The sequence below is a fragment of the Natator depressus genome, chromosome 10 (genome assembly GCF_965152275.1).
Source record: "Natator depressus isolate rNatDep1 chromosome 10, rNatDep2.hap1, whole genome shotgun sequence".
Classification (NCBI taxonomy): domain Eukaryota; kingdom Metazoa; phylum Chordata; order Testudines; family Cheloniidae; genus Natator; species Natator depressus.
In genome coordinates this window covers 39,163,304-39,178,280 of record NC_134243.1, presented here as the reverse complement: position 1 = coordinate 39,178,280, position 14,977 = coordinate 39,163,304, and the positions used below count along the sequence as shown (strand labels likewise).

The 14,977-nt window shown below is 47.0% G+C and overlaps 1 protein-coding gene across 3 annotated transcripts in view; it reads right to left on the bottom strand.

Moving 5' to 3' along the window:
• Positions 1–14,977, bottom strand: part of STRA6 (signaling receptor and transporter of retinol STRA6) — a 59,775-nt gene that overhangs the window by 41,512 nt on the left and 3,286 nt on the right. For all 3 annotated transcript variants that reach the window (XM_074965848.1, XM_074965849.1, XM_074965847.1), the window contains one exon: positions 5,998–6,128. In XM_074965848.1, the coding sequence (XP_074821949.1) occupies positions 5,998–6,107 (110 nt within the window). In that variant the 5' untranslated portion in view covers positions 6,108–6,128. The remainder of the gene's footprint in view (positions 1–5,997; positions 6,129–14,977) is intronic.

Genomic DNA, 14,977 nt, shown 5'->3' with positions numbered 1-14,977 from the left:
AGAGTAAGAATGAGACAAAGTTAGAAGGGGTCAAGAAGAGAACTGGAACGGAATTGGTAACAAAAGCTTCGATATTGCTTTTCATAAGAGCCAGGGGTGGAGTGACAGACATTCTTGGCCCAAAGTTTTCATTGAAATAAACAGATAATCTCAGAGCAGCCCTGTGAGCTACTGGAAATAAAGCAAACCTTTCTTCAGAAAGATGTTGGCACAACAAGTTTCTGTCTACTTGGATTGTCAATTGCTTGGGGGCAGGGGACACCATTTTGTTCTGTGTTTGTACAGCCACTGGCACAAACCAGGGCCCCACGGCGCTGCTACAGTACAAACAGGTAAATAGTCCCCTCTCCCTCCCCCCACATGTGGGGAGCAAGGTGATTGGCTCTAGTTCTCATTCACACAGAGGCCCTTAATGAGAATCAGGTCTCAGGAGCTTAAATCATTTCAATGATGTGCCGCAGGTGGCAGCCCAATGGCACTTTACAGTGCAAGGGGTGGGTGGGTTACACAACATGTTCATCAAGCAATGTGTTCCAGCAGAGGAGCTGGAAGAGCCATTTAACAGCTGACATCTTGTTTGCACTTTCAGTGTGAGGGCAAAAACAATATCAATCTCCTCACACAGCAGAATTCTTACGGCATGATATGCCCTCACCATGCGGTAATGCCAGGAGATAGGGGGCAGAATTACATTAATCTGAGAGGTTTTCATCTTCCTGAGAAATCAGCTCATAGGACAGAGCCAAAGAGATTTGGCTTAAGTGGCAGCCACAGGCATTAATAACAAATGAACATTGGTTTTGGTGTCTAAGACAGGAACAGAAAATCTGCTCCCTACTCACTCCTCCTCTGCTTGCGTGTCCCTGCCTCTCCCCCTGCTCTTCCCTCACCCCTAGCTTATCAGTGAGCCCTCCCCATTTTTGGGGACCCTAATTACCACTGCACTCCACCACCAGCTCTTGCCTCCTTTCTTTCCCCTCTCCCCCCCCACCCAACACTCACTCTAGCTGTGCTGAAAGCAACTCCTGCTAGAAGAGGGCACAAGGCCTCCTGGGAGGACTATCTTGTGGTGAAGGCACTCGGAATGGGGCTCTGGAGACAATGCTTCAATTTTCTGCTCTTCCACAGACACCCTATGTGACCTTGGGTAGGTCACTCAGTGTCTCTCTACCCATCTGTACAATGGGGATAACAGGGCTTTCTTGGGCTTGCCCTGAAGGGCTTACAATATAAATAGAAAAGGCCTGGCTCTCAGTAGGTTTTTATACAGCACCTAGCACAATGGGACCCCTAGCCACTACTGTAATACAAAGATGAATACTTTGTCATAGACCCATAGGAATAGAAGGGACCGCAAGGATCATCTAGTCTAATCCCCTGTCAAGATGCAGGATTTGTTGTGTCTGAATCATCCAAGACAGATGGCTGCCCAGCCTCCTTTTGAAAACCACGTGTGAAGCTGATCTCCCCCATGCCAAGTTCTCCAGCATGGAACTGCTTCTCAGCTCCATGCTGCGTGGTTCTCCATCCTGCCCCACTAGACTGCTGAGCCCCTTTTGCTTCCCAGCATGAGGAAGGGAGCCAGAGCAGCAGGAGGGGCCAGGTGAGAGGCTGTCTAGGAAGCTAGCTGGGTAGGGAACAGCGTTAGCCGTATATCCCACCCACAACATCTTTAGTACATGGGCAAATCATGAAGGCTCAAAAACCCAGGGATAGCCAATGCCCTTAGGGGTTGGCCAGGAGAATGGATGATTGGGCACATGGTTCAAAGAGGAGCCTGGAGTTCTGAAAAGGCTGCTGGAGAGATGGAATGGGAGGCAGGTTGCCTGCCTCTTTTAGGGGCCTGTGATAAATGAAGCAGGGGTAGCTCCCTTTTATGGACACCAAGCCAGCCAGTTAGCTGTAAAATCCCTCTTGGTGTCTGTTCTCTGTTTGCTTTACCTATAAACGGTTAACAAGCCCACAGGTAAAAAAAAAGGATTGGGTACCTGACCAAAAGAGCCAATGGGAAAGGGCTAAAACTTTTTAAAATTGGGAAAAACCTTCCCTTTGTGATCTGTTGTTCTCTCTGGGCTGCAGTGACATGGAGCAGCAATGCTATAAGCAGGAATGCTGTGTAAAGCTTTAAGCCAGGTATGAGAAATCATCAGATCATACCTAGAATTACATATTTGGGGGATTTCAAATAAGTAAGTAAATTAGAAATGTTTAAATAGATGCAATCAGGTTTATTTCTTTAGTTTGGCTTGTGGATCTCTTCTGTGCTAACCCCAGATGGTTTTGTTTGCTTGTAACCTTTAATCTGAACCCCCAAGGAAGCTATTTTGGGTGCTTGATTTTTGGAATTGCCTTTTTAAAATCTAGCAAAAGCCTAAGTTCCAGATGTTTTGTTTGTTTTTTTTTGTTAAGAAAATTTACCTTTTTAAAGAACAGGATTGGATTTTTGGTGTCCTAAGAGGTTGTGCATGTTGTTTGATTAGCTGATAGCAACAGCTAATTTCCTTTGTTTTCTTTCTCAGCTCTTCCCCGAAGGGGGGTGAAAGGGCTTGAGGGTACCCCACAGGGAGGAATTCCAAAGTGCTCCTTCCTGGGTCCAAGAGGGTTTTTTGCATTTGGGTGGTGGCAGTGTTTGCCAAGCCAAGGTCAGAGAAAAGCTATATCCTTGGGAGTTTAATACAAGCCTGGAGTGGCAAGTATTAATTTTTAAAATCCTTGCAGACCCCCACCTTCTGTACTCAAAGTGCCAGAGTGGGGATTCAGCCTTGACAGGGCTGCTGCTGAATAAGAAGAGATGATGATTCAGGAGCCAGCCATCAGCAGCAAAGCTATGAGCTGCCAGTGGAGGAGGACAGACAATGGGAGAAAGAGAGCAGGTGGGAAGGAAGAGAGAGGAACAGAACAGGTGACAGCAGGGTGTGAAAAGCAGAGCAGTGGAGCGAATACAATACAAGCTTTAAACAAACAAAGGCCTGATTTTAGGCATCTTACTTTGGAGTTGTCCAACTTGATCACCACAGAGGGCTGAACACCCTACCTGTGACCATAAGCCCCCTTTAAAAGGAGTCCCAAGTTATGCCCCTTAAAATTAAGGCACTTAAAATCATTAATGACTGTTGAAAGTTTGGGCCCAAGACAAACCCCCTCTCCATTACAGACAATAGAGAATGTTACTTTCAAGGGACAGTGCAATGGCCACAGTGAACAGGAGGGAAAGCAGGGCTGGGCAATCCCACCTAGATGAAGCATTTTGCAGACACATGCACTCCACACACTGACATTTGAGATCCTCATATCCTGAGCTCTATCAGACCTGCCTTCCTCATAGAAGCACATGTCAGTCGTGTAGTAATAATATCTAGCTCTTATCTAGCACGATACAGTTGTTTATCTCAAAGCACTTTACAAAGGTGGTCAGTATCATTACCCCATTTTACAGATGGGGAAACTGAGGCAGATTCAGAGGAAATTACTTGCCCAAGGTCACCCAGCAGGCCAGTGGCAAGAACCAGGAATAGAACTCAGGTCTCCCAAATCCCAGTCCAACACTTTATCCACTAGGCCACACTGCCTCCCTAAGTCACACACTGAGGGCTTGTCTTCATGTACAGTGCTACAGCGGCACAGCTGCAGCACTTTAGTGAAGATGCTACTACACCAATGGGAGAGCTTTTTCCGTAGATGTAGTTCATCCATCTCCCTGAGAGGCGGTAGCTATGTGGGAGAAGCTCTCCCATTGACATAGCACTATATACATGGGGTTAGGTCAGTACAACTATGTCACTCAGGGGTGTGGATTTTTTACACCTCTGAGTGACTTAGTTATACTGACACAGATCTGTAGTGTAGACCTGGCATTAGGTGTCACTGACTTATTTGGTCGTTAGTGGAGGACTAGAGAAGCATTCTGAAGATACTTCCCTGAATCTCCCTCATCTGCAAGAGTCTGCTCATTAGGTCTTGGGCTTGACCGGAAGAAGTGGTGTGTTTTTAAATCAAGGGCGCTATCTCAACGTAAAATTCTAGTGCAGACAAAGCACTGTTGTGTTTACCTCAGTGTAGCTAGCCAAGGTAAACCATAGGCCTCCTGCATCAGGGTAAAAATCTTCCTGGGCCTTAGGTCTGTTGATGTAACAACCCAGTGGAGACATCACCATGTAAGACACCCCCTCTTTTGCAGTGAAGACAGCCTATAAGAGCAGGTGTTTTAAGAGATTTGGGAGACTTTGCTTATTTCACAAGGGTAGAAATACCCATGGGACAATATTTCAGCACATTCGCTTCTTCCAAATCGAGAAATGCAGAGGAATATAAAATCAGAGTCAGTAAATAACACGAATGTTCTAGAACCTTCAAAGCAAAACAGTAATTCAAAAAAAGCTGTGTTTAGTTTAATCCAACCTTTTTTGACAATTCTCAGTGATCAACCTCCAATCAACATTTCAATGATATATACCCTGATATGAATCAAGATTTAGAACCTCAGTCAAAATATTATCAGATTCTGCAAACTTTAGAGGCTTTTTGTTCTATACATGGTGCTAACCCCTATTCTTCTTGGCAACCCTGGAGCAAAGGAGTTAATTGTATTTCCACTGGGAAAGAATAAAAATATTCCATTCCCCATCATCCTTACATAGGAAGGATCAAATTCAAGAATGCTTACTGTTGATCATGTGCTTGAGTGCTGTCCTAAATCAGGGCAATAGAGCCAAAACTTGACAGTGCATGGAAATGAAACAACACTTTGTGCCTAATCTTGCTCATATGGATTGCAGGGGAGCAGGATCAGGTGGAAGAGAGAAAGAAAATGTGCTTTGCTAAGGCATGGTGGAGCAGATGCAGGGGCTGTTGTCTCTGCAGTTTGCATGGCAACAAGGATTTGCCACAAGCCATCAGCTCTTGCTAGCAACACACTATATAAATGCATCTAAATATGCAGTTCATCCAAAGGGATAATATTTTTCCCCAAGACAACAGATACATCATAATGCTGCAGTAGTTACTGAAAACATCAACTTGAAACAAGTGTTAGATGGCTAAGTAGCAAAGGACTCCTTTGAGAGCACCCTGCACATAAACAATGTCACCAACATGGACATACAAGACTGGGGTACCCACAGTGCAGTCATGGGATTGTCTCCCCCGGCAGACACTTGGGGATTGCAACAGAGCCCTCCGGAGCTAAAAGCATGAGCTGCTACAACTTAGGCTAAAGAGCCAAGGCTCCTTAGCTGTGGGGTTTAAACTCACTCATACCCTCTGTGGATTGGACACAGACTTGGACCTGTAACGCACATACCAATGTGGTTACACAGTTAATGCATTGTAATGGAGAACTCTGTCCCATATGGCAAAGCAACTGTCTTAACTGGCCTGGGTGGTATGTCCCAACCTGCAGTTGTCAACAGGAGCCAATTTAAAGTGCCCATGCCAGGAAGTAGGAAAAGTTGGAGAGAGGAAGTAGAGAGGTCCCTTAACGATACCATGGGCCAGCTGTGGTGTCATGCAATGCTGCATATCACAGCCTCTCATCCCCAAAAATCAGATGTCATGAGCAGCAACAAAAAGCAACACCAGTGCAGTGATGCACAGATAACACTAACATAGCGCTTTGCATGCTGAAGGAACATCAGTACATGTGCCAGGTAGCTGGAGGTTATTAGTTCCATCTTAAAGATGGGGAAATTGAGGCATAGAGTGGTCAGGTTTTATAACCAGAGTCAAGTGTTGCTATTGACAATTTTTTATTTGGTCATTTTTCTAAAAAGTCACTAGTGGGAAGTAGCGGCGAGGAGAAAGTTGGGAGGGTGGGGAGACGGGAAGAGTTGTGCATGCATGGAGGGGAGTTCCTACTTTCCTTGATCAGAAAAATAAAATTTCATTCCAGGAAAATGGGAATTTGAGACAAAAAATGATTCCCCTGCCTAACTAAGGTCAGGGTACCCTCCAGCTGCAGGGCATAACTGGGAAAAAAAACCCCAAGGGTTGATCACTCACTCATCTTGTGGCATCTCGGGTTCCATGGATTCATACATGTACCAATCAGAACTGGCAAAGTCATCATAAGCAAGGGAGCCGTGGGCTGCCAAGGAGCTGTCGTTCGCCATTCTCTTCTCTCTCCACCTCCTCTGGGAAAAAGAAAGAAGAATTAAAAAAAAAATTCTTGCCTTCTGTTCTTGGTAGAGCAAAAATACCCACAAGGATTGCAACAAGTATTTTCCCTGGAGTTCTCTAGGGTCAGTTCAAAATGCTAAGTTTGCACAGGCTACTTTATGCTCTCGGTATTGGAGGGTCACATTGACAGATTGGGAGGTGGGGGGTAAGAATCTCTCCCTTCCAGTTAGGACTCTTTGCCATGTGAATTTGCATCATTTCAACAGCTGATACAAACAAAAGTAAAAAAGCCAAATCTCTACCGTGAAAAATCCAGTCTTGATTGGAGATAAAAAGATTAAAGAGCTCAAGGCATGTTTAACTGGGTCCCTTCCACTCTCTCCTCCACCCCTCCTACCCAGCCTCGGTGCCCAGAGAATCAGAGCCTTTGTTTCAGTTACTTAACAGCATTTACATGAAAGCCTGGGAGTTGTGCAAGGGTCAGGATTTGGCTCCCTAGCAAGACACAGGCTAATCTAGAAAAGAATCAAGAAGGTCAGTGCGGTAACTGTCTGAACACAGGATTGAGCCAGGCTCTGCTCCCTTCCTGGGGCATTTTAAGCTGCTGTACCACATAGTACATGGCTATACCAGTCAGAAACAGTCCCCTGTGCTTTTCACTCAAGCTGATGCTGTAACTCCTCTGCCTCTAGCCTTCACTTCATCTGGGACATTTCAGACCCTGGAGATGAGTCAGCAATGACGCTGCTTCTCTCTGTTCTACTGCTGAAGAGAAAGACATCAAAGCAAAGGGATGGAGAACAACCTTCCTTATTGGCAAAACAGAGGCCCAGAAATAGGTTTCCAATTGCAGAGCAGAACGAATGCCAGACAAGCACTGCTAAGCTCCTTGAATGGACTTTCTGTAGAAACTTCTGTAACGCCAACAGTTGCTCAATGCAGCATCACAGCGGTTTGTAAAGAGGCAGAAGAGGTCATTTAGAAGCAGACTGTGATACCCTTCCCCGCTTGATTCCAAAGAGTCATCCCACTCACTTGAGTCAGGCACTGCTCAGTACAAGCAAGGGGACCAGCAGTTTGCCCTTATCGAGCAGCCTGACAGAGGTCAGAAGCAGAGCAGAGGAAAACAGAAACAGGCCAAGATTTCGAACTGGGATTCTAAAGTTAGGCTCCCACATCCATACATTGGCATCTAAATAAAAGCGGCTTGATGTTCTGGAGGTATTGCATATCCACAGCGCCTGTTGAAATCAACGGCAACAGGAGATGATCAGCACTTTTATTTAGGTCCTGTGGATTCAGATGCCTAACTTTAAGCTCCCAGGTTTGAACATTCTTTTTCCATGGTTCCTTTCCCTGATACTTGGAATAACCCCCCTGCTCAGAGAAAAAAATATTTTGTGTTCCTCAAAGTTGCTTGTTGCTGCCACAGATTGGCCTGGACATTTACCATCTCTCTTCAATAATAAAAAGAAATAGCAATTTATTACAGTATTGAATTTTTGATGACTTTTTTCCCCCAGCACTTTCATCATTTTTTTTTTTAACTAAGGCACCATATGGCGCCCACAACCACATTATCTGAGCACAATCTAATGAATTTCCCATCATGACACCCCTGGGAGGTAGAGCAGTGCTCTCATCCCTGTTTTACGGATGGGGAGCTGAGGCACAGAGACTGAGACCCTGATCTGCAAAGGAATTTAGCCTAATTTCCATTGAAATTAACAAACCTCAATTCATTAGTTTCAGTTGAAGTTGGGAGCCTAAATATCTTGGAGGGTCTGGGTGACTTGCCCAAGAGCACAGAGGGAGTCTGTGGCAGAGCTGGGAATTGAAAGTGTTTAGTTAAAATAAGACATGACGCTGGTCCCTGTATCTGACTTCCCTGGTTGCACCTGGGACCAAATTAACATCCCAAGAGATGCTTTTCTTATTGTATCTCCAGCCCAGTCAAAACAAAAACCAGGAAGTGCTGGAAATACCCCAAGGCAGCTAGATAGGAGAATTATAGCCATATTTGCAGACTCCTGGTTCAATTAGAGGCTTCTGGGGCAGGGGACACACACACACACACACACACACAGAAAAACCCACAAACTAAGAGTTCAGTTAGTGACATTTCAGGTTCCTCTAGACTCCCCCATAACCTGCAAAGCATGGAACCAAGGAAAAAAATCTCCAGCATTCCTTGCCACCTTCATGTTGCCTAAAATGCTGCTAATAACACACTGGATGAGAAATTATATTATATATCCCAGCTTCTATCCACTTCATGCTCTAATGCAAACTTTAGCAGCAACATCATATACTCTTGATCAACAGATGTGCACATCTGACCGCCCCACATTTATACCGTTGAGAAGTTATTCTCCTTTAGTGGCACGAAGGTTGCTATTAAGGTTTTGCATTAGAGCATGTTACTCCCTGGAGAGACCAAGCCAGGAATCTTCTCTGGGGCAGCTGCTGAGGTTGTTCCATGGCACCATTGCTCTTTCTGTGGAAGGCACAAGTAGAGTTGTAGATAAACACTGCAACACAGCAACAGTGCACACCAACACCCATGCTTACATAGCAAGTGTTTGTCAATGAATAATACTGCTCAGCACTCACTTTATTTTCTAGACACAACAAATCCTGCATCTTGGCAGGGAGTTGGACTCAGTGACCCTAACAGTCCCTTCTGACCCTATGATTCTATTTGACATCTTCAAAGCACTTTCCAAGCAAGTCCCCATTTGTCCTCTCATGCAGATAAGGGAACGATCACCAGCTGCTTCCATCTGGTGCCACTCTGGAGCCTAGGTAGCTGGTGCAGAATGATGCTTTGCCTTCCACAGTGGCAGGCCCAAAGACACCCCAGACTTGGGGCACGTTTGGATTCAAGTCACAACATTGCAGCTGCCCCTTTATTTCCATAATGTGCTGAATTGAACACCCCAGAATGTTTACACCATCCAGATTAGCTGGGCCCCATCTCAACCCATTGGCTCCCAGAGCCCCTACCAAGGGTGGGGCGCTCTTGTGCTATCTGCTGTACATGCACATAGTGAGGCCAACCCTGTGCTGAGGAGCTCTCAGCCTAAATAGATGAGGCAGACAAAGGGTGGGGGAGACAGAACCCAGCAAGAGCTGAGGCACAGAGGCATTAAGTAGCTTGCCAAGGTCACACAGGAGTCTGGCAGAACCAGGAATCAAACCCAGGCCTCCTGAGTCCCACTCCAGTGCCTTAGCCACAAGATTCATCCTTCCCTCTCATAAGGAATCCATTGTACTACCTCCTGCATCATCATTAGTTCTCCCTTTACAGACCCCCACGTGGAGCCAGGACGACCGAGACCATCATGTTTGGTTCAGCCTGCTCTGAAGCCAGGCCACTGCAGGTATCATAGAATATCAGAGTTGGAAGGGACCTCAGGAGATCATCTAGTCCAACCCCCTGCTCAAAGCAGGCACAATCAACAATTTTTTTTTGTTCCAGATCCCTAAATGGCCCCCTCAAGGATTGAACTCACAACCCTGGGAGGTGTGATTCACCTGCCAAGAATGTAGCACTCAGTAAAAGAATCATAGAATCATAGAATATCAGGGTTGGAAGGGACCCCAGAAGGTCATCTAGTCCAACCCCCTGCTCGAAGCAGGACCAATTCCCAGTTAAATCATCCCAGCCAGGGCTTTGTCAAGCCTGACCTTAAAAACCGCTAAGGAAGGAGATTCTACCACCTCCCTAGGTAACGCATTCCAGTGTTTCACCACCCTCTTAGTGAAAAAGTTTCTCCTAATATCCAATCTAAACCTCCCCCATTGCAACTTGAGACCATTACTCCTCGTTCTGTCATCTGCTACCATTGAGAACAGTCTAGAGCCATCCTCTTTGGAACCCCCTTTCAGGTAGTTGAAAGCAGCTATCAAATCCCCCCTCATTCTTCTCTTCTGCAGACTAAACAATCCCAGCTCCCTCAGCCTCTCTTCATAAGTCATGTGCTCTAGACCCCTAATCATTTTTGTTGCCCTTCGCTGGACTCTCTCCAATTTATCCATATCCTTCTTGTAGTGTGGGGCCCAAAACTGGACACAGTACTCCAGATGAGGCCTCACCAGTGTCGAATAGAGGGGAACGATCACATCCCTCGATCTGCTCGCTATGCCCCTACTTATACATCCCAAAATGCCATTGGCCTTCTTGGCAACAAGGGCACACTGTTGACTCATATCCAGCTTCTCGTCCACGGTCACCCCTAGGTCCTTTTCCGCAGAACTGCTGCCTAGCCATTCGGTCCCTAGTCTGTAGCGGTGCATTGGATTCTTCCATCCTAAGTGCAGGACCCTGCACTTATCCTTATTGAACCTCATCAGATTTCTTTTGGCCCAATCCTCCAATTTGTCTAGGTCCTTCTGTATCCTATCCCTCCCCTCCAGCGTATCTACCACTCCTCCCAGTTTAGTATCATCTGCAAATTTGCTGAGAGTGCAATCCACACCATCCTCCAGATCATTTATGAAGATATTGAACAAAACCGGCCCCAGGACCGACCCCTGGGGCACTCCACTTGACACCGGCTGCCAACTAGACATGGAGCCATTGATCACTACCCGTTGAGCCCGACAATCTAGCCAGCTTTCTACCCACCTTATAGTGCATTCATCCAGCCCATACTTCCTTAACTTGCTGACAAGAATACTGTGGGAGACCGTGTCAAAAGCTTTGCTAAAGTCAAGAAACAATACATCCACTGCTTTCCCTTCATCCACAGAACCAGTAATCTCATCATAAAAGGCGATTAGATTAGTCAGGCATGACCTTCCCTTGGTGAATCCATGCTGACTGTTCCTGATCACTTTCCTCTCATGTAAGTGCTTCAGGATTGATTCTTTGAGGACCTGCTCCATGATTTTTCCAGGGACTGAGGTGAGGCTGACTGGCCTGTAGTTCCCAGGATCCTCCTTCTTCCCTTTTTTAAAGATTGGCACTACATTAGCCTTTTTCCAGTCATCCGGGACTTCCCCCGTTCGCCACGAGTTTTCAAAGATAATGGCCAAGGGCTCTGCAATCACAGCCGCCAATTCCTTCAGCACTCTCGGATGTAACTCGTCCGGCCCCATGGACTTGTGCACGTCCAGCTTTTCTAAATAGTCCCTAACCACCTCTATCTCCACAGAGGGCTGGCCATCTCTTCCCCATTCTGTGATGCCCAGCGCAGCAGTCTGGGAGCTGACCTTGTTAGTGAAAACAGAGGCAAAAAAAGCATTGAGTACATTAGCTTTTTCCACATCCTCTGTCACTAGGTTGCCTCCCTCATTCAGTAAGGGGCCCACACTTTCCTTGGCTTTCTTCTTGTTGCCAACATACCTGAAGAAACCCTTCTTGTTACTCTTGACATCTCTTGCTAGCTGCAGCTCCAGGTGCGATTTGGCCCTCCTGATATCTTTCCTACATGCCCGAGCAATATTTTTATACTCTTCCCTGGTCATATGTCCAACCTTCCACTTCTTGTAAGCTTCTTTTTTATGTTTAAGATCCGCTAGGATTTCACCATTAAGCCAAGCTGGTCGCTTGCCATGTTTACTATTCTTTCGACTCATCGGGATGGTTTGTCCCTGTAACCTCAACAGGGATTCCTTGAAATACAGCCAGCTCTCCTGGACTCCCTTCCCCTTCATGTTAGTCCCCCAGGGGATCCTGGCCATCTGTTCCCTGAGGGAGTCGAAGTCCGCTTTCCTGAAGTCCAGGGTCTGTATCCTGCTGCTTACCTTTCTTCCCTGCGTCAGGATCCTGAACTCAACCAACTCATGGTCACTGCCTCCCAGATTCCCATCCACTTTTGCTTCCCCCACTAATTCTACCCGGTTTGTGAGCAGCAGGTCAAGAAAAGCGCCCCCCCTAGTTGGCTCCCCTAGCACTTGCGCCAGGAAATTGTCCCCTACGCTTTCCAAAAACTTCCTGGATTGTCTATGCACCGCTGTATTGCTCTCCCAGCAGATATCAGGAAAATTAAAGTCACCCATGAGAATCAGGGCATGCGATCTAGTAGCTTCCGTGAGTTGCCGGAAGAAAGCCTCATCCACCTCATCCCCCTGGTCCGGTGGTCTATAGCAGACTCCCACCACTACATCACTCTTGTTGCACACACTTCTAAACTTAATCCAGAGACACTCAGGTTTTACCACAGTTTCGTACCGGAGCTCTGAGCAGTCATACTGCTCCCTTACATACAGTGCTACTCCCCCACCTTTTCTGCCCTGCCTGTCCTTCCTGAACAGTTTATAACCATCCATGACTGTACTCCAGTCATGTGAGTTATCCCACCAAGTCTCTGTTATTCCAATCACGTCATAGTTCCTTGACATCACCAGGACCTCCAGTTCTCCCTGCTTGTTTCCAAGGCTTTGTGCATTTGTATATAAGCACTTGAGATAACCTGGTGATCGCCCCCTCATTCCCAGTGGAATGGGAGCTTATAAAGAAGGAGCTTATAAAACCCATGCAGCTCCTTGCAGCATCATAAAAGAATCAGTTCACCCTGGAAGGCATCCTGAGGGGAAGCAATACCAGGTATGCACCCCAGGGTTTACAGAACGGATGGACCAGGGCAGCTTTTAGTAAAGCACCTGCATTTGGAAACTAGGCTTCAACATGTGTTGCAACTGCTGCTGCTAAAACATATGACCAGATGTTCAACTGGCATACGTCAGCATTCATGGAGCATTGCCAGCCTGCACCAGCCAAGGATCTGGCCCATGGTATTTAAATTAAACATAGCTCCAAGCCTGGCATTTGAGAATAGTCTCCATCTCTTTGCTTTCAGACACACAACACAAAGAGCTAGAGAAAGTACCTGCAGAGGATGTGTGGCTACAGAAACACTGGGGGGGGGGGGGTAAGAAGAGAGGAATGAACCTTGATTAGCAGCTCCATTTGTACAAAACCAACAACAATCTGTAGCTCTTATATAGCTCTTTTCATCAGCACTTTACAAAGGGAAGTCAGTATTATTAGCCCCATTCTTCAGATGGGGAAAACTGAGGCACAGAGCAGGGAAGGGAATTACCAAGGCCACCCAGCAGGCCAGTGACAGAGCTGAGAATACAACTCAGGTCTCCTGCATCCCAGTTCAGGGCTCTAGCTGCCTGATGTCACAGCCTAATGCAACTCTGTAAGAAAAATCAAGTTACAATTCTTGCAAGTTGGAAACTCCTCCTTACCTAGGGTGACCATATGTCCCATTTTGGCTGGGACAGTCCCTTTTTTTAAGCCCTGTCCCAACCATCCCAACTTTATATATATTGACAACTTGATCACTTGGCAAGAGCAAATGGGACAAATGCCCACTTTTGTCAAAAAAGTGGGGTGCAGTGCGGAGGAACATGCTGGGGTGGGGGGGGAGTGAAGATGCCAGCCCTGCACAGGCAGGGAGGCAGGGCTGGAGGATAGTGTTCCAGTATGTGGGGGGTTGGCAGGGTTCCAGCAACAGCCTGGCATGGGGTGGGGGGGGGGGGGCGCACTCAGGCAAGTGGCTGGGGGCATCCAGTTTTCCCTTTGGGAAATATGGTCATCCTATTCTTACCTGAAGTACCTTGCAGGGTTTATACATCACCAGTGGTCAGGGTCTTGGCTTAATGTACAGTCTTGAACTACAGCAAGCAAACTCTAGAACCATGCAGCCACAGGGTCAGCACTGACCCAGAAGGCAGAGTTCCACCTATTGATCCCCAACAGCCCATCCTTTTAGGAGGTCTCCCATCCACGCACTGGCCAGCCCAAGCGTCTTTAGCTTTTGAAGGCTGGGGGCAGGGGGGAGGCCAGGGGAGGCTAGTTTTGTTCTGTATCATTGGCTGATTGGAGTCCCACATCTGTGACTAAGGAACAGCTGTTGAGGACAAGCAGGCAGGGGGAGCCTCAGAGACTTTCCAATGCTGTCATGGATTTGGCGGTTCAAGGCTCTTCTTCCAGGGCTAAGTACAATGATTCTTCAGCGCTCCCATCCTTAGCCAGACTACTGGGGTGAATCAGATATAGGATTCACTAGCTGACTAATCTACCAATGCAATGCTGGCTCCCTGGGGTCATGCGCCCAGGAGAGAATCTTGCACTTACACCAGTTTGCCTCTGGAGAAGAGGCAGAAATGGGGGGATGGGGTCTGGTTCCTAAGGACAGTCTCTTCAGCACAGCTATCAATGGACGCTACATGCCTTAATGCTTGAGGACCTGGGGCATCAGGTGTTAGCAGTACACTGGTGGCATCGCCTTAAGGTGGGATAAAGTTTTGCACTGCTGTATGGCACCATGAGGATTAAAGAAATAACAGTGGGAATGGGGCTCACAAAACAGCCTGTCTGGGCCTGTGGCCTGCAAAGCAGAGGCTATGCAAGAGTGAGGGGATTCTCAGGGCTTGGGTGTGAAGTTGCTGGACTAACAGTGTTCTGTTAGTCCAGCAACTAAAGAGTTAGCCTCTAGGTTGCATGCAGAGGGCCTGTTGCATTCAGGGCTCAACCCTGCAGGCCTGGCCAACTTCAACATGAATCTTGCTTAGTAAAGATTGCAGGATCAGGCCCATACCCGAATTGGAAATCCCAGTGAGCCCAATGCTAGTGAGAGTAGCTAGAGTGATTGAGCGACTCCAGTTGAGGATCAGGCTCAACATATGGAGACAATGTCTCCACACGGACCAATTTGTTTTGGAGCCCTGTCAAGCCTCCGCTGACCAATCCTGAGCCTGGACCTCTCCCTGGCTCCAGGCATTAGGAGTAAACATTACCCATCCCTCATTCCCCACTGAGCTTGGAACACAGAGATTCTTGTGCTCTCCCACCGCACAGAGCCCCACTCCACCCAGCCTTTAACCGAAACCTGATCGCTTTGCT